The following is a 24,421-nucleotide window of genomic DNA, read 5'->3' on the forward strand; positions in this document are numbered from 1 at the left end:
ACTCCTCCGTCCGGTGGTAGAATCTCTGAGAGCGCGGGGAGTTTGTCTGATCGTCTATCTCGACGACATCATCATAATGGCGAACTGTCCCCAACTAGTCATCCTACACCTCAAATGGACAATCAATCTCTTACAGAGTCTCGGGTTTATTGTGAACCAACAGAAATCAATGTTGATCCAGTCTCAATTGATCGAGTTCCTGGGTTTCCTTGTCAACTCCTTTTACCTGTGCAAAATTTTATGGCTTCAATGGCATCCTCTGGCTTGGTCTACTTCCGTTCAGCCATCTCCGCAGGGCATGTACCCGTGGATTGCAAGCCACTTGGTGAGCATCCGTTGGTGTGTTAACTGCTCAGAGGCGTTCGGATGGTTAAACCCCCGTGCCCAAAGTATTCACAGTTATGGGACGTTTCTGTTGTCCTGAGGTTTCTGGAATCTTTGCCTTCTAACAAATATCTTTCTCGAAAACAGTTATCGGCTAAGCTCACTATGTTACTTTGCCTTGTCTCTTGCAAGAGGGTTTCAGATGTTCGAGCCCTAGACTTAGCAGGGTGTCGTTTTTCCCCAGAAGGGGTGCCATTCACTATCTCACAGAGGACTAAGTGTAATACTTCCTCAGTCTCCTATCCAGCATTTCCTAATAATCCGAAGTTGTGCGTTGTACAGTGCGTCAAGGATTATGAGGTAAGTACGGCCGAATTTTGAGCAGATATGCGGGTCAATTGTTGATTGCCCTTCAGAAACCCTTTCACCCGTGACTCCAGCCACTCCGTCACGATGGATGCTCTGGCTCATGGGCGAAGCAGGTATCGAATGATTCAAAATTTGGGGCCCATTCAGCTCGAGGAGCAATGGCATGCAAGGAATTTTTAGCTGGTGTCACTCTGTCAGACATTATGAGTGCGGCCGACTGGTCTACGGAGAGTACATTTAAAGCCTTTTATTACAAACCAATTGTGGATATTGCTTCTGTTGTGGTGGCTAAGCTTTGAACAAGCATAATCGGAGCCTCCGGTCCTGACATAGTATTAAAAATTTGCGAACATTCGTGACAAGAATATTCAATTCTATTAAGGACACGAAGGCGAGGATTATCCCACCTGAAATGTTGTTATCATGTATTTAACATGCTGTGTTGAAAATGTATGTATTGTACTGAATTCGTGTTCTCTTTTCCCGGCCCTTCTTCTGTTGATGTATATTCAAACAGTTCTGGTATGGTGTTACGGGTACTCTCCCTATTCCTTTCAGGTGCAGATTCCAAGTAAAGTTTGAATTTCCATGGTGAAGACTATTCTTCCTGGCTACAGGGTCCTGTCGGTGTTCTTCGGGCCATGTCCCTGGTTGAAGTTAGGCCTCGTTGGGTCTCAGAGGGTTCGAGTAGGAGAAGTTCTTGCTATGATGTGTTCAAGACAATGGTACAGAGACTTATCTGATATTAGTTTGCAAAAGAAAGAGGACACTGCTCCGGTGGATAGAAGTTTTATAGGCAGAGACTCTATGGTTATACATGTGACCCATATGGTGTTCATGGGTACTGTAGTTTTTTGTTTATCACTGAGTTTTATTGGCTGCTGAGTATTTCAGTAAAGAAATAGAGAAGCACAATCCTCGCCTCCGTGTCCTTAATAGAATTGAAATTTCTTGTCACGAATGTTCGCAAATTTTTAATTCAAATCAAAGGACTAGCTGTAGGACTTCCTGAAATTGAGGACCTATCTGAAGACAAAGCACTGGGCCATACTGAAATCTCTCACTGCTGAGCCAGCACACGTGTCTTAATGTTCAGAAACTGAATCAGCTGCAGAGTATTGCACCCTCGAGCTATGATGGTCATATATTTACACTGATGTAATGAGGCAGCTCTTGAAACTCAGTACTAAAGCACAGTGGCTGGTTTTCAAATCTTGATATTGAGACGTTGAGGTAGCTATGGCTTAGAATACAAAAGCACTGAGGGGGCTCTGAATTATCTCAAAACAGAGATAGCAAAGTGGCTATGAAATACATTCATCTCACCACACTGAGGTGTGATCTGGAGGCTGACTGTACTCTACACCAGGTTGCTACGTGACTACACAGTGTGTTCCTATTATATCTTTTGATGTAACTGATTCAGATATCTGATCTGTACAAATCTAGGTTCTTAGAAACAAGTTATACATCAGCAGAAGTGCTACTTAAACACTTTTGTTTTTACATTTGTGATAAACTCCAAAATGGAGGCCCATGGTAGCTTTTGGATCATTGAACCAACACAGGTATGCCACGAAGTAAATGTCATACGTAAACAAAGGATAACCCACGTTATAAACTGAATTATCACTTGGGGCTTAAACATCAATTATTATTACCAAACTCTATGGCTATAATTCAATTAACTTCAGAAGGATGAGAGGCAGGGTCATTCCTTCTGCCATTTGAACCAGTGAAGAACTCACACAATTTTCTTCAGTAGTTATTCTCTCACAGACCTCAGACAGAGGCACAAAAGCATCTTGGGAACCCTATGTGGCGATTAAGGCCGCTCGGAAATAGCGCTCAACAACAAGAAGGTACTAGGTCTTCATATTGCCTTTTATGGTGAAGATATTGGAGAATACCATCTCATCCTGAGATTTCTTTAAATAAAGCACGGATTTTCAGTGCTCTGGAGAGGATCGGGATTAGTCTAACCTTTGCTCAGTTTTATGTTCTTCTAGATAGGGATCAGGGAAAGAAGCTACTTACCTTAAAACAACAATTGTTTACCACAGGTACCTGTAATAGATCACATGGCTGAAACCTCTTTATAGAGCTCTTTATAGAGCACAGTACACGTTTGCAGTCAGTCAGTGCAAGAACTCGGACAGAATGGCAGTTTGCAAATTTTTTCTAGAGATCACAGTCCCATAAACCTTATGAAGGAATTATATTATAGCCCCTTCTTTCTTTTATGCTGTAAATGAAGAACTTGTTGTCTGCGCCTATCTTGGTGGCCTAGTTCTGAATGAGGGGCTCAAAAGCTTTTTGTGTGAAGCTAAGGAGTCTTTGATGATGCCTGTACAGGAGGGTATTGTATCCATGGGGAAGCAGGGATCCGACCATTGAATTTCAGCTTTCTATCTTCTAGATTAGATTCGTGAACAAGTTTATATCTGTGATTTTAATATCAAGATCCTTCATAGCAAAGACCAAGTGCCTGCCCCATCTCAAAGCGCTTTTATACAGAAAGACTGTCATATAGAGCAGTTTTCGGGCACATGAACTGGGTGAAAGCAGTCAGTAAAAGAAATCTGTACGAGGATGATTTTCTACACGTTTTTGTAGAAAACGTTCATTGCTAATTTACATTTCAAAGGAAATGTTTCAGGAAGTTGGCCATGAATGTTCACACCAAACACAAAATCTTATTTGAGCTAGATTTTTCACCTGAACAATTCCGGTACTACAGAGAAGAGCCCAAAACCAATCTACAATACAAAATGCTCTGGCACAGCTGTGTACTCAGTAGAACCCATGTACTAATTGCAAATGAGTTGCCCGTCCTAATTCCAGAACTTTTACAATTTTAGTCAACAGAAATCATGCGACAAGTAGTTTCTTTTATTACCTGTGGAGAAATCTGTGTCTGGCAGATCTAGCACAGTCAGTCACTTACTTTTGCTCACAAAACCTCTCTGATCAATGGCAGTGGATCCATATATGAACCAGCCACTTCAACAACTCTCTTTGTATAGCAGGTCTTCCTGGGCTAGTGCCTACCTTTGGGAGTATCTCATGATCCGTAGTAATGAAACTTATATGGTATTTGGTGATCCTGAAAAGCATCCTGGCAGACCTGAAAACCTTCAATTAGTTAAACAGTATTAGCTGTAAAAAGGTATGTATTCAGTTGCGAAACAGTAGTAAAATAGTTTGGCTATGAAGAGCTACAGGCAGCGTGTTTCAAACCTTAGGGAACAGCTAAGAACAAGACCTGCCTCTCCCTTTAGCTTTGCAAATACAAACTGTGATTAAAAGAAACAGGGAATATGATCATAGAGCCTGAAGTGGCGTATACCAATAAAAGTGGACCCGCAAGAATACAGGTACAGGCTTGTGGATCGCCTCATGGCAAACGCGAAGACACTTAAAAAGGATAATGTTACTTACCCAGTAAGCATCTGTTCTTGGCATGTAGAGCTGTAGATTCACATGCTATGCATAGCCCGCCATCTAGTCTTGGGTCCGGATGTTTGCACTTTGTTTTTCTTCGAAGAAGTATTTTCTAGTCACGAGGTAGGTGACTCCTCCTTTTGGTGATAGTGCGCATAGGCATCGACTCCATTGTTAGATTGTTTTCCCACAGAGGGTGAGAATGGAGTAATAGTAAAGAACAGAGATGTTCATGCGTATGTATGTCAATTAATAGAGAACTACAGCAGCCACAGGTATCCGGGGAGGTGGGTGGACGCATGTGAAGCTACAGCTCTACATACCAAGAACAGGTGCTTACTGGGTAAGTAACATTATCCGTTCGAGGCATGTAAACTGTAGATCACATGCTGTGCATAGACTATATAGCAGTATCCTCCCAAAGCGGTGGCTAACCTGTAGCTGTTGGAGTTGTCTGAAATAGTGTTTTAAGTACTGCTTGACCCACATTGGATTGTTGTCTCGCTAACACATCTACACAATAGTGCTTAGGGAATGTGTGCAGTGTAGACCATGTTGCAGCTTTGCAAATGTCAACTATGGCAATGTTTCCCAAGAAAGCCATAGTGGCCCCTACCTTATGAGTGGAATGTGCCCTAGGGGGTACAGTTAGAGTTCTCTTTGCTTTTGCATAGCAAGTTTGAATGCACTTAACAATCCACCTTGCAATACCTGATTTGAAGATAGGATTGCCCTTGTGTGGTGGCACAAAAGCAACAAAAATGTATTTTGTTTTACGAAAAGATTTTGTTCTTTCATTGTAGTACAAAAGTGCCCTTCTGACATCTAAGGTGTTTAGAGCTTGTTCTGCAACTGAATCAGGTTGAGGGAAGAATATAGGTAATTCTTCTGACTGATTGATGTGAAATGCAGATACTACCTTAGGTAAAAATTTGGGGTTGGTACGAAGAAACAGGGTTCTTGTATGGTTAATGCCTGTAGTTCACTCACTCTCCTTAATGAAGTGATTGCAATGAGGAAAGCGGTCTTCCAAGAGAGGAACTGTGGTTCACATTTGTGCATGGGCTCAAAAGGTGGGCCCATGAATCTTGTGAGGACTATGTTAAGAGTCCACACTGGAGCAGGTGGGAGTCTTGGTGGGATGACTCTTTTTAGTCCTTCCATGAAAGCTTTGATTACAGTTACTCTAAACAACGACAAATGTTGTCTATTTTGTAGATATGCAGCTATTGCCGCCAGGTGTAGTCTAATGGAGGTGTAAGCCAATGCTGACTGTTGCAAGTGTAACAGATAGCAAATGATTTGTATGGAAGCATTAAGAGGGTTGATATGATTGTTACCACAATAAATAACAAATCGCTTCCACTTAGCTGCATAACAGGCTCTTGAGGTAGGCCTTCTAGCCTCCCTAATGATAGTCCTACATTATGGTGGAAGGTTCAAGTAACCAAACACTTTAAGACTTCAGGAGCCAGATCGCGAGGTTCAGCTGTTTGGGATCTGGGTGTCTGATTTCTCCATGGCTCTGTGTGAGGAGACTAGAGTTAAATGCAGCTTTTGATGCTGAACCAGAGACAGCTCCAAAGGGGTTGTGAACCAAGGTTGATGTACCCATGTAGGAGCTACCAGCATTAGTGTGAGAGATGTTTGCCTGAGCTTCTGAACCACTTATGGAATGAGTGGGAGAGGCGGAAAAGCATAAGAAAATATCCTGGACCAGTTCATCCGTAGTGCATTGCCCTTGGATTGCGGGTGTGGGTACCTGCAGGCGAAGCTTCGGTATTTTGCGTTTTGGTGTGTGGCGAACAGGTCTATGTGAGGGACTCCCCAACTTTGAAAGTATGGGTGGAGAACTTGAGGGTGAAGTTCCCATTCGTGCAGTTGCTGCCTCTGCCTGCTGAAGAGATCTGCAATTTGGTTGTTCATTCCTGGGAGGTGTTCCGCTAGGAGATAAAGTTTGTGGTGAATGGCCCACTTCCAGATGTCTTGGGCTACGTGGGACATTTGGAGAGAGTGTGTCCACCCCCCGTTTTCGTATGTAATACATAGCGGTCATGTTGTCTGTACAAACAGAGACAGCTTTGCCCTCCAAGTGAGTTTGAAATGCCTTGAGAGCTAGAAAGATTGCAAGCAACTCTAAATGATTGATGTGGAGCAACTTATGCTCTTGGCTCCACAGACCTTGCACTGTGTGTTGTTGGAGATGAGCTCCCCAGCCAGTGAGGGGCGCGTCCGCCGTTAGTACTATCTGTGGAACCGGGTCTATAAAAGGCCGTCCTTTTGACAAATTTTGTGTGTTCCACCACTGCAGAGAGCGACAAGTATGGCCGCTTACCAACACTAGATCAGTTAATAGACACTGACTGGTGCAACTGACTGGCTAAGCATTCTTGAAGTGGACGCATGTTACGCCTGGCATGGGGGACGCTTATGATGCAAGATGCCATCATTCCCAGCAGTTGCATAAAAACCCGAACTGGAAGCCAATGATTGGGTTGAAACTGGAGAACTAAAACCTGAATATTGCGAATCCTGGCTGTGCGGTAACGCCAGAGCTTTTTGAGTATCTAGCGTGGCTCCTAGGTAGTCTTGTGTATTGGCTGGTTGAAGATGTGATTTTATCACATTGATTGTGAACCCTAGTTGATGTAGTAACGGAATTGTTCTGAAAGTGTGCTGAAGTCATTGCTGGTACGTACTGGCTTTGATGAGCCAGTCGTCCAAGTATGGGAAGACATGGATGCTCTGTCTTCTCAGGTGAGCAGCTACTACCGGAAGTCATTTTGTGAATACTTTGGGGGCAGTGGTGAATTTGCGATTAGCGGGGTGGATTGGAATATGAAAATAGGCGTCTTTTAAATCTAGAGTAGACAGAAAGTCGCCTTTCTGCAGAAGAGGTAGTACTTGTTGAAGTGTTACCAAGTGGAAATGATCTAAATGAATGTAAAGATTGAGTTCTCAGAGATCTAATATTGGTCTGAGAGAACCATCTTTTTGGGGTATTAGAAAGTAAAAAGAGTACACGCCCAACCTGTGATGTTGTGGGGGTACGGGCTCTATAGCCCCTTTTAGAAGGAGATGCTGCACCTCTTGTTTTGAGGGGGTGTAGGTGATCTGGTGAAAGTTTGTGTGACTTCGGTGAATTGTTTGGAGGAGTGTTGATGAACTCCAGGCAGCAACCAGAATGAATAATTTGTAGTACCCAATTGTCTGTTGTTATTGACTGCCAGATTGGTACAAAATCTGAAAGTCTGCCCACGACAGGGGTTAAGTGGTCGGGGGGGGGGGGGGGGGGGGGGGTTTGGGGAGTGTAGGCAAGTCACTGTTTTGTATTGGAGGGGGAGGTTTGAACCCCTACCCCTGCCTTTGCCATTGTTACCTCTGCAACCCTCTCTAAAATAACCCTTAGAGTGAGAGGATTGGTTATTGCCCTTGCAGGTGGTCTCAGAAGAGGTACTTTTGGAGCCTCCGCGGTAGAAAGAGCGCCAAAAGGAACCACGGCTTTGTGTTGACTGAAGGGCTCCCATGGATTTGGCCACTTCAGTGTCTTTTTTTCTAGTGAAGAATCTACCGCTGGGCCAAATAGGTGTTCCTTATCAAAGGGTGTATTCAATATGGAGGTTTGAACTTCGGGTTTGAACTCAGATATGCAAAGCCAGGCTTGTTTCCTTAAAAGGACGCTGGTGTTTACAGCTCTAGCAGCAGTATCTGCAGCATCTAGGGAGCATCTGATTGCGTTGTTAGAAATAGGTTGTCCTTCATGCACTAGGTCTAGTGCTTTAGATCTATTTTCCTGGGGTAAAAATTAGATTAATTGCTCCATTTCGTCCCAGTGCACACAGTCGTATCGTGCTAGCAATGCCTGAGTGTTAAGAGATACGCCCGACGTTTGCTGCCTGAGAGGCCACCCTTTTCCCCAAAGCATCAATAAGTTTGGATTCTTTATCGGGGGTGGAGCATCTCCTGTAGTTTGGGAGTTGGCTCTTTTACTTGCATTGGACACAACCATGGAGTCTAATGGTAATTGTCCCCTTACATATACTGGGTCCGATGGTGTTGGCTTGTATTTCTTATCTACCCTGGGGGTAAGAATATGAGCCCCGACAGGGTCGTTGAAGATGTCATCTACATGCCTGATCATCCCTTTGAGCATGGGTAGTGTGTGTGATGACTTTTGCGTACTACTAAGGGTTTCAAAGAGGAAATCCTCTTCTAAGGATTCTTTAGGTAGCTTCACCCCATGGTAGTTGGCAGCTCTACCCAGGAATTCAAAATAGCCTACACTGTCATCCGGTAGAGAGGGCTTGTTAGGGTACCGGTCGGGATCATTGCCTGTGGGCGAATTGGTGTTGTAGTCATCCCATTGGTCTTGTAGTGGCTGATCATCATCCCTATCCCCACTGCCATCCCCATCCTCCTGGTTGTCAGGTGTATGTGATGGTGAATGCACAGGTGAAATTGGTTGAAAATGAGGGGAACGAGGTGATGGAAAAGGACGAGGAGGAGAGGAAGGTTTAGTTCCAACAGTTCTTTTCTTCAAAGGAATGTGATATTCCTCTTCTGTATCAGTCTTTTTTAAAGTCACTTTAGTGGTGAAATGTCCAGTCTGTGGGTGAATATACAGCACTTTCTGTTTCAAATACGGTTTATGGATGGGAGGGTCAAAACTGTGCTTTTTTGGTGATTTCAGCACCTCTGACTGTTTCGGTGCCTAAAGTTTCAGTGCCGGAGTCTTAGGAATTGGTGTCTTCGCATCCAAAGCGTGTTTCGGTGCCGAATGGTGTGGGTCGGGGTCGGAGCCGGACTTGTGTTTCGACTCTGAAGGTCTGGGCTCGGAGCTCAATTTGAGGTGAGTCTTTTCGGAGCAGGAAGGCTTTTTAGTAGGCTTCGGCGCCAAGCCAGAAGGCGGGTCGTTGGAAGCATGGTCTCAGTGCAGACCGCGGACCGAGGGTGTGAGTTGGACCAGAGCCTTCTTTTTATGTGGAGTTGGATTTTGGGACGAGGGGGGATCTTTACTCAGGGTACATTGTCCATGTGGAATGTCTCCCTCCTGGTCGGAGTCGATCTCTGAGATGGGGATCGGTGTGAAAAGTTGGCCTGGTATATGCTGTCCACTAATTAAAGTGGCACCTTGTACCAGTCCAAACGACCCTCATGATGTATGAGGTCAAAGATACCCTTTAGAAAGCTATCCTAGTGGTAGCTGTGTAGAGCAGCCTTCAGGCTTAATCTTGAAGGAATGTAAAGCAGCTTGTTTTACCAGAATATCATCTCCTGAATGACTAAATAAAGAAGAACCACACAGTAGTTATATAAAAATATGTATTTCTTAATATAACACTCTCTACTATCCTCTAGAGGAGGATAGAACACAAAGCACACAATACAAGATCAACAGAACAGTTGTAAGTAGCACAATACAAAGTGGGCTCCACGTAGAGACCAAACCATATACTACAATAGTGGTATAACAGTCACGACTGAGATCAAGACAAGGTCTGGAGCACGTAGAATTGCTGGGACCCCAAAGAACCACCCAAGGTGAGTAGACAGGGACCCCACGGAGGCCGGGTGCAGTGTGGGAACACGACCGCGGGTTCCATACAATTCTATGGGGAAGTCGTGGTTACACTTTTAAAGTTTAAGGCCCTTCTAGGAGGACTTCGAGCGAATCCCTTGGAACTTAAAGAGTTTGAAGAGCCACCCCACCCGTGGATACCAAAGTACCTGAGTTACCTATCCCAGAGGAGTGCATAGGTCTGAAGTGGCATCGGAAACTGCAGTTGTTCCCAATGGAGAGAGCTGCAAAGAAGTACTGCTGCCATGAAGGTGAAAAGGGTCCGGGGGAATCCAAGCCTGGATTCTGGAAGGAAGGAACCTGAAAGCAGAGGGGACAGAGTCTGGGTCACTTCAAAGTGACTAGGGGCTCGGGAGACGAATGCACACCGATGTCGGGTGCTTCAGCTGTGAAGAAGGGATGCTGGACTCTGCAGCCACGAGGACCAGGAGACGTCGAGGGCGACCAGGAGCCGAAGGTGATGTGTCCCACGAAGGATGTCGAGTGCTCAGGGGTCGGTGTCCGGCGGGAGCACCAACAAGCCTTAGCAAAAGCAACCCACGCAGGAAGGTCAAGCAGGTTACGGTGTGGACCAGCAAGGTCCAGGCGACTCCCCAGGCAATGTAGTGTCAGGGCACATCTGGAGCAACCAGGAAAGCTCGAGAACAATCATCAAGATGACCCTCAGGAGGACCCACAAGCCGAATGACCAGGAGTCGCAATGTACCAGCCCACGGAGCACTCGGTGCGAGGAGGCCGGAATTCTTTGGTGCAAATACTGCTTAGGGTCAGGACTACACGGAGTCCAATGCACAAACTCGGGAATCGCCAACAAGCATATGCAATTGCAAATGGACACGGTACACAGGGGTTTGGGTTACGCAGCCCCCACGAGGGATACTAGCCTCGAACTCGGTGAGAGGGCAGGTTAACCTCAGGGACCTTCAGAAACCCACCTCCTGTGTTGCTGAAATCTTCAGTCCTCAGGAGCAGCAGACCGGTCAGTTGCGGTTAGGTGCCTGCGCATGCAGGGGAGTGACTCCTTCACTCCAAGGGAGATTCTTCAGTTATCTTGAGTGCACCACAGTTCCTGCACGGAGCCTGTATGGAGCAAAGGCACAAACTAAGCTTCGGATGGAAAGGGGGACGAAGTCGAGCCCAGTCGAGGTCCAGCGAAGTTCAGAGCGGCCAGATGGTCGAAGGTTAGTGGTTTCTTCTTGTAGAATCTTGTCCACGTAAAATCTAAAGTCTTACAGCCAGGTAAGCCCTTTTGTACCCACGGGAGAGGGTCGGAATGATTCAGGGGATCCTCCAAGGGGAGGGGCAGGAGAGAGAGGTGGTTACACCCATGTCCTTTGTCCAGTTTCGCGTCAGAGCAGGAGTCAATGGCTCCCTGAACTGGGTTGAGCTGGACTATGCACAGGGACACCAAATGTGGTCCAAGTGAAGACTTTCAGGCACTCTCAGAGTGCACCCACCCAGCCCCAATATATTGAATCCTGTCTGGAAGGTGGTTACACTTTCCTGTGACGGGATGCCTATTGTGCTGCCTTCCTCTGTTCGAGCTTGGCTCAGCAGCAGGAGGGCAGAAATGTGTCTCTGGTTGGCAGCATCCATTTTGTGCGGTCCGGGTCGAGAAGACTGGCACCGGTTAGACCAGTGACCCCACGAAGCTCGCTTCAGAAGGGTGGAATCATACCTCCTACACCAGTTACTTTTGTGGTGGTACGATTCCAAGGTGTTTGATACCAAACACGATATGTTTCTATGCAGTCGTTTTCGAGATAGCATTTACCGCAAGGATATAATGCACCTCTACCTATATGTCCGGCTGAGTCACAGACAATCCGGGAGAATGGTCTACAAAGGCTGCCGAGAAACTCTGCTCATGCAGGGGCACCCTCTCACATAAAACCCAGAACCCTGCCTTCAGGATTGTTAAGGCCTGCAATAGGGGTGACTTATAAGTTTTAAGTGTAGTGACCAATAGATATAGTGAACCTATATCTAAAGTAATTGGTGTAAGCACCAGCTTACACAGGCTGCACTAGCAGACCTAGAATTCCATTTAGCATGGCCTCTCATGGATGGCATAATACATGCTTCAGCCCATGAGAGGCCTCTGGGGTACCTATGCCCTGGGTACATGTGTACCATATACTAGAGACTGATAAGGGTTCTCCAGTATCCAATCTGCAGTGTACCAAAGTACAGGTATGTCCATTTAAGGGAGAAAGCAGATAGACTGGGTTCCTGATTCGCAGGATCCCAGTCAGACTAGTCAAAAACAGTGAGATATCAAGCAAAACGTGGGGGTAACCATAAGAAGCAGATCCTACTTTCCTGCACCCCCCCCCCCCCTTCCAAATGAAAGGACATGAGCCCAAACCACAGCAAAGGCTTCTCTCTCAGTAGCTGACCAACGTTTCTCTCTGGGGGTCAGCCGTCTGCTTATAAATGCTACTGGCTGATCCTGACCCTCTTCATTCAGTTGTGATAACAAAGCCCCTACCCCCAACTCAGATGCATCAGTTTGAACAATGAATTGTTTGGAATAGTCAGGACTTTGCAGAATGGGAGCAGTGCACATCGCTTGCTTCAGGTCATCAAATGCCTTTTGACAGCTAACTGTCCACTGAACTTTCTTAGGCATTCTCTTAGAGGTCAGATCATTCAAAGGGGTCACTATGGATCCACATCATTTGACAAACCTCCTGTAGTACCCAGTCAGGCCCAAGAAAGCTCTGACCGGAGTCTGGGTAGTTGGAGCAACCCAGTCCATGATGGTCTGTATTTTGCTTTGCAATGGTCGAACCCGACCTCCACCCACAAGGTGGCCAGATACACAATTTAACTCTGCCCTATCTGGCACTTGGTGGCCTAGATAGTGAGACAGGCCTTTTGCAGGACCTCCAGAACATTTCTTAGGTGGATCTGGTGATCCTCCCAGGTGGAACTAAAGACAGCAATATCATCAAGATAAGCTGTACTATAGTCTTCCAGGCCTGTGAGAACTTTATTCACCAACCTTTGAAATGTGGTAGGTGCATTTTTCAAGCCAAAGGGCATTACCACAAATTGATAGTGCCCACTAGGGGTTGAAAATGCTGTTTTGGGTTTGGCATTCTCAGCTAGTCTGATTTGCCAATATCCAGCTGTGAGGTCAAATATACTCAATAACTTGGCTGAGGCCAAAGTATCAATGGGCTCATCTGCCCTAGAAATAGAATGAGCATCAGTCCTAGTGACTGCATTGAGCCCCCTATAGTCTACACAAACCCTCATCTCTCTCTTACCACCCTGGGTGTGAGGTTTGGGTACCAGGACTACCAAGGGCTATCTGAGGGTTCAATGACTCCAAATTCCAGCATCTTTTGGACCTCAGTCCTGATGCAGTCCCTGACATGGTCAGGTTGCCTGTAAATCTTGTTTTGAACAGGTAGACTTTCACCCGTGTCCACTTTATGGGTACACCAAGTGGTTAGACTAGGAGCCAGGGAAAACATATGTCTGTACTGATTGAGGACCTTCCTGAAATCAGTCAGTAGCAGGCCCCTAAACTTCAGAGGTATAACCAACCTCCTGGTAGCACCAGGTTTGGGGTCTCGACCCTCTGAGTAAAAGGAGTTCTTCTTCCCAGTAGATCCTGTGGGACCCACTGGCACTCCCAGCAGCCTCAGCAGCAGCTTGCTGTCTGAGGGGTTCAAGAGAGGGGCAGCTGTGCTGCTCCTGACTCAGCTCTGCACGGGAAGGGCCCCCTGTCCTCAAGAACTCAACCTGATCAGGTTCAAGTTCCTCTGAGACAGTTCCTTCACAGGGACTTGGATCATCTTCCTCAGGAGACTGATCCTCACTGAGTCTGGGGGGGAGACACTGCCTTACCCCTAATTCTCCATCTCTTGGAAGGCACCTGGTCCATTTTTCCAGGATCCAGGGCCTGTTCAGTGGAAGACATTTTTGCCTGTGACCTGGTCACAGCAAACACATCTGCAGAGACGCCCAACATTGCTGCATGTGTCGAGTTCCACTTCAGCCCAGGCTGAAGTTTCCAAATCATTGCCCAACAAGCATTCCACAGGGATGTCTGAGCTAACCACAACCTTCTTAGGGCAAGTTACCCCTACCCAGCTGAAATTAACAACTGCCAAAGAATGGTCTGTCCTGACATTGCTAGCATTAGTCACTTGGTACATTTCACCAAGTATGATCTGGTCAGGGCTCACAAGTTCCATAGTTACCATTGTGATACTGGCTCTTGTGTCCCTGCATGCCATGGCCTCCTTACTATTTATTAAGGGCTGTTGTCTGTATTTACCCAGGGTACTGGGACTGACAAATAGGGAGGCAATATCCATGCCTCCATCACAGACTAAAACAGCCTGAGCTGGAGTTCTGACTAGGACAGAACCCATATCAGAACCCAGAGTTAACCCTACTATACCCTTGTTCCCTGTACCACCACTTGGAGCTGAACTAGGGTGAACAGTTGCCTTGGGGGCAGTTGTAGTGGTATGAGGGTCCTTGGCACTGGCACAATTGGCATCCCTAGGTCAATGTGTATTTTTCTTACACAGGAAACACCAAGGCTTCTTTCTGCCTTTTCCCTTGTTAGATTCTGACCCACCCTCAGATGCAGGTTTTTGGGGGACTGAAGAAGACTTCTGGTCTTTACCCTTCTCCTCAGCCTTATCTGCAGGTTTAGCATCTTGCTTCTTTTGGTCACCACCTTGGTTCTGATTTTTCTGTTTCACCTTGGTTCTGACCCACCTATCTGCCTTCTTTCCCAATTCTTGGGGATAAGTCAGATCAGAGTCAACCAGGTATTGATGCAACAACTGATTTTGGCAATTATTAAGGATCTGCTCCCTCATAATCAAATTGTACAATCCATTGAAATCATCCACTTTGCTGCCAAGTAACCAGCATTCCAGAGCCTTAGTAGCACAATCTACAAAGTCTACCCAGTCCTGAGTATGTGCCTTCTGGGTGTCTCTGAACTTAATCATGTACTGTTCAGTGATAAAGCCAAACCCATCAATGAGAGCACTCTTCAGGACTGAACAATTATCAGCATCCTCTTCTCTAACAGTGAGGAGCTTATCTCTACCTTTGTCAGCAAAGGAGAGCCACAGGATAGCTGCCCACTGCTCTTGAGGGACCCTCTGTACTTTACAGGCCCTCTCCAAAGCAGTTATCCATTTGTGGATGTCATCCCCACCATGGTAGGGAGGGACTATCTTGCTCAGGTTCCTATGGTCATAAGTGTAGTCCTTAACCCTAGGGACACTGTTGCTGCCACCACGGGACTCTAGTCCCAATCTCTTCCTAGCCTTGTGGAGTTCTAAGGATTCCTTATCTAGTGCCAATTTCTCTTGCCTGAGCCAAAGCTTGACTTTCTCAAGCTCTAGAAATTGGCACTCTCTGTCATAAGAGCTCTCTCTCTTATGGGATATGGAGGTCCCAATAGAAGTTCCTGAATGGTGAGATGCTGTAGAGGGAGATCTAGTCTCCTTGGTAAACTCTGCACTCTTCCTGGATGGGTAAAGAGTGGACAACTGGGGCCTTCTCCCCCACCTCATGGAAGATCTAAGTTGTCCAGGGGGCATTCATTTTGATCCTCCTGGTCAGGGTTTGATTCTAGGTCAAAGAAGGTTTCACTTCCTGGCCTGTCCTCATTCCCTGCCCCACCCACTCTCTACCTCCTCAGACCCTGGGGTCTTTAAAAGGTCATCTAAGAGACGTTGGGTGTTGGCATTTCTCCCTGTCTTCAGCTTCCTAGAAGCACACACGGCTTTCAAATCCTGAAATGAGAGACCATTGTATCTAGAGGGCAGAGAACCACCGGCTTCTCCTTTAGAAGACATACTAAGCTAGTGGGAACTAAACTCTCTTAGGTTGGAGAAAGGGTGTGCTAGACCCTTAACTTACTTATTCTAATCTTGCAGTATTATATATGCCTAATATTTTAGTGGTTTTCAGTTAATCACTCAATAGCAAGCTTGAATCCCAACCGCTGCACACCAATGAGAGAAGTTGGCCTGGTATATGATGTCAACTAATTAAAGTGGGCACCTTGTACCAATCCAAACCACCCTTATGATGTATGAGGTCAAACATACCCTTTAGAAAGCGATCCTAATGGTAGCAGTGGAGAGCAGCCTTCTTAATCTTGAAGGAATGTAAAGAAGCTTGTTTTACCAGAATATCACCTCCAGAATGACTAAATGAAGGAGAACCACACAGCAGTTATATATCAAAATATGTATTTATTAATATAACACTCTCTACTATCCTCTACGCGAGGACAGAACACAAAGCACATGATACATGAAGAGAGGAAAGGTGTCAACTTCATTTGGGGAACTGATCAAAAAAACTGTTTTGAAAACATCAAGCTTGAAATATGTAATGCAGGCATTCTGATTCCTTTTGATGTTAACGCTATGACTATTGTTACTGTGGAAGACAGTGACACTGGCATAGGTGCTGTATTGTCTCAAAACGATGGTACCTCAGAAAAAACTGTGCTGTTCACTTCCCGGACCTTGACTTCAATCGAACGGCATTACTCTGTCATAGAGAAAGAAACCCTAGCAGCCACATGGGGTGACGAATACTTCAGGATGCATGTGTGGGGGCTCAGGTTTCTCCTCCGCACCGACCACAAACCATTACTAAAAATTTTATCACCAGGTGGAACAGGAAAAGGGTCAGCTAGGCTAGCTCGCTTAGCCTCCAGGTTACAGGAATATAATTTTAACATCGAGTTCATTTCAGGCTGGCGCAATGTTCAAGCTGACTGTATGTTGCGTCTGCCCTTAGACTGGGAAGAAGTGGACAAAAGTGGTGTGTCTCAGAGTGAAAGAGAAGGAGCTATCTCCAGTGTCGATGACGTGGTCCAGTGGAGTTGTGGTGTAGTCAGTAAAGAAGAATGGGCGGAGGCCATGTCTCAAGAGGAGGTCCTTAAAGGAGTCCTCAACCTCATTTTGAAAGGCAGACGTAAGAAGAGCACTTTACCCATTAGCGTTAGACCCTTTAATGCTGTCATTGATTAATTATCCACTGTCGCTGATCAGATTGTCATGCGTGGCGATAAGATAATTCCCCCGTTTGGCATTCGCAAAAGACTTTTCAACTTAGCCCATGAAGGACACTTAGGGCAGACTATCACAAAAAAAGTTTGAGGAATGAATTCTGGTGGCCAGGCATGGATAGTGAAGTGGTCGATTGGGTTGAGAGATGCAGTGAATGTTTTGAAGGTGAGAAGAGACTTAAGGTTGGACCATAATCTGTCCCGAGTTCGATCCATGATCCCGGGGTGGTTTGGCATAGTATTTGCCTTGATTTTATTGGACCCATGCCAGGAGTTCACCCCAGTAAGAGATTTGGTATGGTCATAATGGATGTTCACTCTAGATGGCTTATTGTGTATCTGCTTCCTGAGATTACCACTAGAGTCACCATTAAAGTGCTACGCACCATTTTCAAAGAGGAAGGTTTTCCCACTATCCTTATTACAGACAACGGCACCCAATTAACTTCAAATGAAATGGGTGAGTTTCTTCGTGAGTTTGGTATTAAACATTCCCTCACCACATTGTACAGCCCTCAATCCAATGGGATCGTAGAAAGAGCCAACCGTATGATTAACGGAGCTATTAGTCTTGCTCTCACCAATAATCTTGACATTGATGAGACCTTAAATGAATTAGTGTGGGCTTACCGCACCACTGAAAATTCCACCACTGGGGTAGTTCCCTTCATTGCCATGTGAGGTAGAAAACCATATTCCAAGTTAGTACCCCCATGGGTCAGTGAGTTGTTAGAAGGGAAGAATGTGAGTGGAAGTGATAAGAGTACTCCCATGCACGCATCCTCCCTTGAACACTCCCAAGAGAAGCCTTAGGTCAACCTTCGTGTGGGTGACTGGGTCAAAGTCAGATCTGGTCGATGGGTCAAAGGTCTATGCAAGTTTTGTGGTCCTTTCAAAGCTCAGGAGGTGCATCCTTTCTATGTTGTGTTGGCCAATGGAGAAAAACTGGAACTTACGCAGAGTAGCCAAGTATCGCTCACGAGACCAATCTCCCAAAGCCATTGTCAAAAGGAATTTATGTTCAGGTTACATGTTGGCTCATGATCATCAATTGCTCAACAGTGCTTGCTCTGGTGCAGAGATGAGAGTGCCAGGTCCCAGCGGTAACAATTTGAGTAGTAGCCAAAGGTCCAATGCTGATAATCCTGAGTCTCATGGTCCCCAAGACACACTTCCGTGTCAAAGACCCTTACGGGTCAGGAGACTTCCCCAACATCTGCATGATTTCATGGTGGGGCAATTTGCTATTAGTATTATCATCAGCTCTTGTTTTTAGTGAGGTGGTTGTGTTGTTTTGCTCTCACTGCTCCCTGCCTAGCTTCCTTGTCTCTGTCTGCCCCTGTTCTTCTTTCGCTCTTCCCTTCCCTTTTATTCTCTATTCATTTGCTCTACCTGCGTGTAGAGGAAAGGGGGGTATGTTATAATCTTCCTGACACTGTGGTCGCGCGCCTCGCGTCACGGTGGAATGTTGACAGTGCCGATGTTTGATGTTGTTGAAGGTGCGCTCACGTCCTGTCAGTTAAGCGGCTGCTGGCTGAAGGATGCGGCTCGCTGATGCTGTGTGCCATGACAAATAAAGCTGTGTAACTGACTTCTTGTTCCAGTGTCATGATGTGATTACAACACAATTTTCTCTGAGAGCATGTTAGTGCAGCGCTGGCTGTGCTCTGATGGAGAATAGAGAGCAAAGCTTTGATGAGGAAGGGTAGGGAAGGCACAAAGAGGGGTGGAGGTGTGTGGCAGGAGGCCAGGTTTTGTTTTCACATTTGCGACAGGAAAGAAAGGTCATGTTAGCTTAGCAGTTGAAAGCAGGAACATATCATTTCAGGGGGAAGTATACCACATAATATTATAGATGGATATCCTTATGGTCCCAAGTGACATAACAGACAACTTGTGCTTGGCTCTCCTTGTCTATTTATGTCACTTGGAACCCCGGCTAAAAATAAAAGAAAAAAAAAAACCCTCTTACGCACTGTTACCCATCTATAATTCTATATGTTATTCATAGTTCTCACCTAGCCCTACTAGTGTGAATGCCAGAGTCTAAATCTGGTAACTCATTGCTATGATGTAGCAACAGTGGTTAACAAAAGTGTCTTAAAGGAATTCCAGGCTGCTTTTGCTGGGGGATCACAGCAAGTGCAGCTCTGGGAGACCACAGATCAAATCAGGAGGGGAGCAGAGAGGAAAGAGAGGCACAGACGGTACCGATATCAGAGTAAGGCCCCTAAAATTTGGTACACCTGGCAGACATTTTCTCGGATGTTAATCTGCTCCACCTTTTGTCTCACAGTGAAGCTCAGGATAGACTGTGATTCCTAATGGGAGCATAGCTGGTAGTTCACTTCGCTCAGCCCTACTGGAAACATTGACTGTCCCCCTCATGAAGCCCTATTAAGGACGTAATTCCGGAGAACAGGCCTTGGAACACTGGACTACGATCTTCGTAACCGGGGTGGGGCACGCATTCCTATTTAGTGGAGTGCTTTTTAGGAACAGGGACTTTTTGGACGGGTTTTTTTTTTATTTTACCGGAAATTTCATCTACTATCCAGAGCTAGAGATACCTGATCAGAGGGAAGACCGTTCACAACGAGCTGGACACTTAACATTGGTTTACAAGAATGGTCCCTAAAATGCCTGGAAATCAAGCCATAGAACAATTCAAGAGTTCACCAACAACCCAATGTTACCAAAGGCTCCTACATAATTTATGTTCTGGTATCTGGCATGTAAATCATTTGCGGTTGTATCTCAACCCTATGATGCTGGCACCAGCTAGTTTTTAAGGTACATTTTAACTGGCCTTATTTAATTATATATTAATAAAGTCATTTTTAGAAGTTACACCAGTAACTGAACTTCAGTTTAGTGTGTATTATTTCCTGTGACACGCGGTATCTTAGTCTCTATCCACTACCACCTCATAGAGACAAAGTTAAGTTCTCAACTTTGTTACTCCTGTAGAGTCTGGTTCCAAAATAGGCTAACTAGTTATCCAGTTGGAGGAGAATAATATTAGTAGTCCGCAAATCAAATGGTAAACAACAGTACTAATTTAAGATACCAGCCAGTAAATACTACCTATTATAGCACTAAACAGTGGTGCCCCTGCGTTCCATAAGACACTTCCCAGTAACTACTGCCAAATATATACCAGCCAACATTAGTTCCTGCTACTGTTTGCCAAGTGTTTAAATAAGTTTATAAAACACAACATACTCCCTGCAAAGAAAGTGCAAAGGCCACTAAAGATTAGACGATTACTATAAAAAATAAAGATACATTAAGTGGTTTAATTGTGTGCAGGCTAATTGTGTGCAGGCTACAGGTAATAGTGTATAGTGTGTGGTTAACTCAGATTTTTGATATATGTGTCAGAAAACAATCAGATTTACAAGATTAAAATGAGAAGTATTAGTGGCAGAAGTATGATCCTTTCTGGAGTCATCATTAGAGACAGAAACAATAACTAGATTTTTGGGATATAATAGTCAGGGAGGAAAAAACAGCAGGCCATATTCTACATTCCCTCAGTGTAATAACCACAGACTGCCCCGGGACTCAGAGCAAAAATGTTAACACCAACTAAAAGGCAACACCGTCTCTCTCTCTCTCTCTCCGTTGTTACAAGCACTGTTATAAAGAGCCTTAGGTCAAAACAAGTGCACAGTGAGTAGCCTGAGCTACCCAAGACCTCCTTCCTCTCTAACAGACATTGAAACATTTCTTAACATTCAGACCCAAGAAGAGGCTAACTCAGACCTCTCTTGTGCTCTCTTATAGGCCTTACACCATGGTGCTACACTGCAGGAATACAAATACTTACTCCGAAGGCCGCAAGAGAGCCGCTTGTTGCTTATCTTCTTGGGAAGCTCCCCAAACCTTAAAGACTGGAGTCCCAGGGACACTTGGAGAGCTGGGGACAGTCTGAGATGTTGGTGTTGTAGGAGTCGGAGATGCGACGGTCGGCGTTGGTGGAGTCACATCAACCTGATGAGAAATTGAACAGCGATCACCACAGAGGCAACGTTTTGGTGTGGTGAATAGAGAGTAGTGCAGGCAAGAAGAAGAATAGAAGTGTGAAGAACATAAAAAGGTTAGTACAAGCTGGGGGGAATTGGTCTTAACTTAAAGTGTTAGAAGGTGCAGAGAAGTATGGAAGGCTATTCAAAAGAAGGCATAGATAAAAGTGAGCCACAAGAATCAATTTCTTAAATGGTGGGTGGGAGCATAACAAGACTGGCAGCAGTTTAGAAGGATTGGAAGCATGGGCACCAAGTCTAAACTCACCTTAATCTTCTTCACACTATTCCCACTTGGTGGGAGCTCCTCAGACAGCTTTCTCTTCCGTTGTTTCAGGTCCACAGGACTCTCAACAACAGCTCCCTCAGTGGGCATTGGAGCTGCATTCAACCCCAGGGGATCCGACTGTAGTGAGACATTATGTGCAATAAATCAACGTCCCACAACCATGAACAAAAAAACAGAGCAAATACAACATGGAAGTAATCCCCAAGGCCGATAAGAGGAAAGACAATGTTACATCAGACTATGACAGACGGGAAGCAAAATGTCGGGAAATTCTAACTTTGACAAAGAAGAAATGAAGCATTACATTAGTTCAACTGAGTGGAAATAATTTGATAATCTAGATCGAGTCTGAATGTGATTAAACAAAAAAGGGTTTTGCTTTGTGGAACGAGGGGCAATCAATTTATGGCATGAGGAAATACAATGTCACAGTAATTCAGCTGAGTTACGGTGTACAGGTCAGATGCTAAGAGAAAACAATTGGACAACAGTGCGCTTAAAAAGAAAACAAAGTCATAGCTGCATTCCTTAACTGAGTAAAAGATATTGTGGAATAATCTTGGTCATACTACAAAAACAAAAAAGAGCAGCACTGGGTTTCATACAGGAATCAGAATGTGCAATGGTTAGTGATGGTTCACGGACATCATAACAACTTTAGCCTTTAAAAGACTTCAAAGTCAGTCTAAAAGGCAGAATCACTTATATGGAAATAAGAGATCTAAGTGGAATGCAGGAATATAGCAGTCTTATTCTAGGTACAGCGAAACTGTAACATAACTAGGGGTGGTTGGAACTTGGAGTTTTACTGTGCAGAATTCAGCGGAGTTACCTAAAAACTCAACGAGATTCTGCAGAGTTCCGTGAGGGGCAGAATTACGGTTCGTCAAGCTGTTTGTGCTGATTTTTAGCACCGGGAGCTTGTCCCGTGCTGTAAAATCTGCACAAACTGCACCACACGACTCACCAGAGGGTACTGCTTCTTTCTGCCACTCCAGTAGATCTTCTACTCAAGCAGCAGCATTCGCAACGCAAATGGCAACTTTCTCGGTGCGAGTGATAGAGACCTGCCATGACTATCTGCTTTGAGAAATCTCACCGGGAGGCGGTCTAGCACTCCTTTTTTTCTCGCTTGCACTTGCCAACTTAATGTTGGCAAGCTGCGCACAAGAAAAACTCAACCACGCAGCAGTTCACAGCATTTTTGCCGAGCACGGAGTGGACAAAACTCAGCAAACTGCACTGAAGGAGCGGAGTTTACCGCCCACCCCTAATAACAACCAAACTCTGTCTGAGAAGTATCAAAATGACACAACCACCCTGACAATAGAACAAGCTCGACTAACTAATCATAGCACTTTGCAACATTTTTTCGAAAACAACCATTTCTCAAACTATGAGGCTTGGGTAGGTGGCACAAGTTGAGAAAAATATCAGCCTGACAGAGGAAATAGTCTGAGAAAAAATGTGAATGCACTAAAATATAATAAAGTAAGATATGATCGGTCTGTGAAGGCACACTATTTCACAGCAATCAGTACTAGTGTAAAAGGAGACTGATTCAATTAAAGACACAAAATGCAACACAACTGAGAAAAACATTCAACTGTAAGGGACCACAAAATGAAAAGGTTCCAAGTCTAGATGTAAAGAATGAACTTATCAAAACTCAGATGTTTAAAAAAACAAAAAACTATCTTGTTAAGCTTTGAGGATACCCAATTAGATGTGATGTCTTTCAACAGGCCCGTTCCTTATACATCTTTATTATCCTAGTTTAAAAATATGCATTTATTTGTCATCAAAAGACAAGAATTATCACTCTCCTACACTAGACTACAATCAAACCAGGACAAAGTCCTATCTTTCGCAAATCCTATGCCTCAGTTGACTACAGTTTTACTATGTAAATGTATTTGTACTTATATAGCGCACTTCTACCCAGAGGTCTCGTAGCGCTGTATTCATACCGCTGTGGAACCCTTCCTGGTTTTCCTGCGAGATGTCCACTCCTGGGCACCCCCCCAAGGTGAAGCCAGGCATCCTAGCGCTGTGGGGACCGTTGTGGAGATTAAGCAAGCTATTGCCCAGAGTTGCACAGTAGGACCCATGATTAGAAGAGGCACCGAGGCGAGAATTATCAGGTCCGGGGAAATTGAATCCAAGAGCCGCCGAGGCGGGAATTGAACCCTGGTCCCGGGCCAGACCTCTGCATCAGGGTCTGCCGCTCTAACCATTGAGCCACACTTCTCCACATGGAAGCACAAGAGAAAACCAAACACTAATGGTATGAACAAGACAACTTTCTAATATTGAATACTGCAACCGCCTAGCTCTGACTTCACACAAAGGGCCTAACGACTCTGTGTTGTCACTTTAGCCAGCTTGAAGCCAGGTCAAAGGGACAGAGGAAATTCCATGCACTTCAAAGCCACTGTCTAGAAGCTTCTCCAATCTTCCAGAACCAGGGCACCAGTGTATAAAAAAAAGACCTCAGACACCAACTCTTCAGTACACTTCTGGAGCTATGTATACTCTGCCAGCGGGCCCGTTGGCCCTGGAACCCTGCCGCTTCGCCAAAATTCAGCACGAGCTGCCTCAAGCCCGTCTCTTTACACAGTAAGCAACGATTGCCCTCAAAGAACCAACCCACACATCTGTGATGCACAGCCTGCTCATCATACCACACCGACCACCGCCCACAACACTCTCCTTGCTCCCTGCGACTCTCTCCAGAGGGAATGGGACTATTGGTACAAAACTTTAGAAGGTAAACCAGCAGCGGGACTAATCTGTGACTGTGTCCGACCCGCACTCCATCGTGATCGGCCTGAACATTTGTCTTTCACCTGGTCCAGTGCAATCAGATAGTTGGGGTTGGCGCTTTCTGCTTTTAAGTGACATCTTCGATTCTATTCCTTAACAGTTCATAACTACTGATTAGAAATTAGTCGTTTTGGTCTTGTTTTATTTATTAAATTAAGCCCTATTTTACTAACCCAGTGTGGGATCTTTTTGTGGTGGCATTTTCACTGTTTTACTGTATGAAGTGTGGCACACATACTTTAAACATTGCCTCTAAGTTAAGCCTGGGGGGGTGGGCTGGGGGGGGGGCAAAGACAGGTTAATTTGGGGTTTGCTTATGCCTTACCCTGACAAGGATTGTGATTGCTGCTTGACCAGGGCTCACAACCCAAGTCAACCAGTAACTCAATTTCTAACAGGTCTCGGAACCCAAGAAATGTAATTTCATCTATAACAAGAAATGTCACAGATTACCCCAAAGAACATAGTAGATGAAGAAGCCCCCGCTGCTA

At 45.2% G+C, this 24,421-nt stretch overlaps 1 protein-coding gene across 2 annotated transcripts in view; it reads right to left on the reverse strand.

The window, feature by feature from the left end:
- The window catches only part of PCIF1 (phosphorylated CTD interacting factor 1), a 157,653-nt gene that overhangs the window by 100,549 nt on the left and 32,683 nt on the right, over window positions 1-24,421 (reverse strand). For both annotated transcript variants that reach the window (XM_085619370.1, XM_085619371.1), the window contains exons 4-5: window positions 21,084-21,221; window positions 20,620-20,783 (exon numbers count right to left, since the gene is read on the reverse strand). In XM_085619370.1, the coding sequence (XP_085475496.1) occupies window positions 20,620-20,783; window positions 21,084-21,221 (302 nt within the window). The remainder of the gene's footprint in view (window positions 1-20,619; window positions 20,784-21,083; window positions 21,222-24,421) is intronic.

Source organism: Triturus cristatus, chromosome 7, assembly GCF_964204655.1.
Source record: "Triturus cristatus chromosome 7, aTriCri1.1, whole genome shotgun sequence".
Lineage (NCBI taxonomy): Eukaryota > Metazoa > Chordata > Amphibia > Caudata > Salamandridae > Triturus > Triturus cristatus.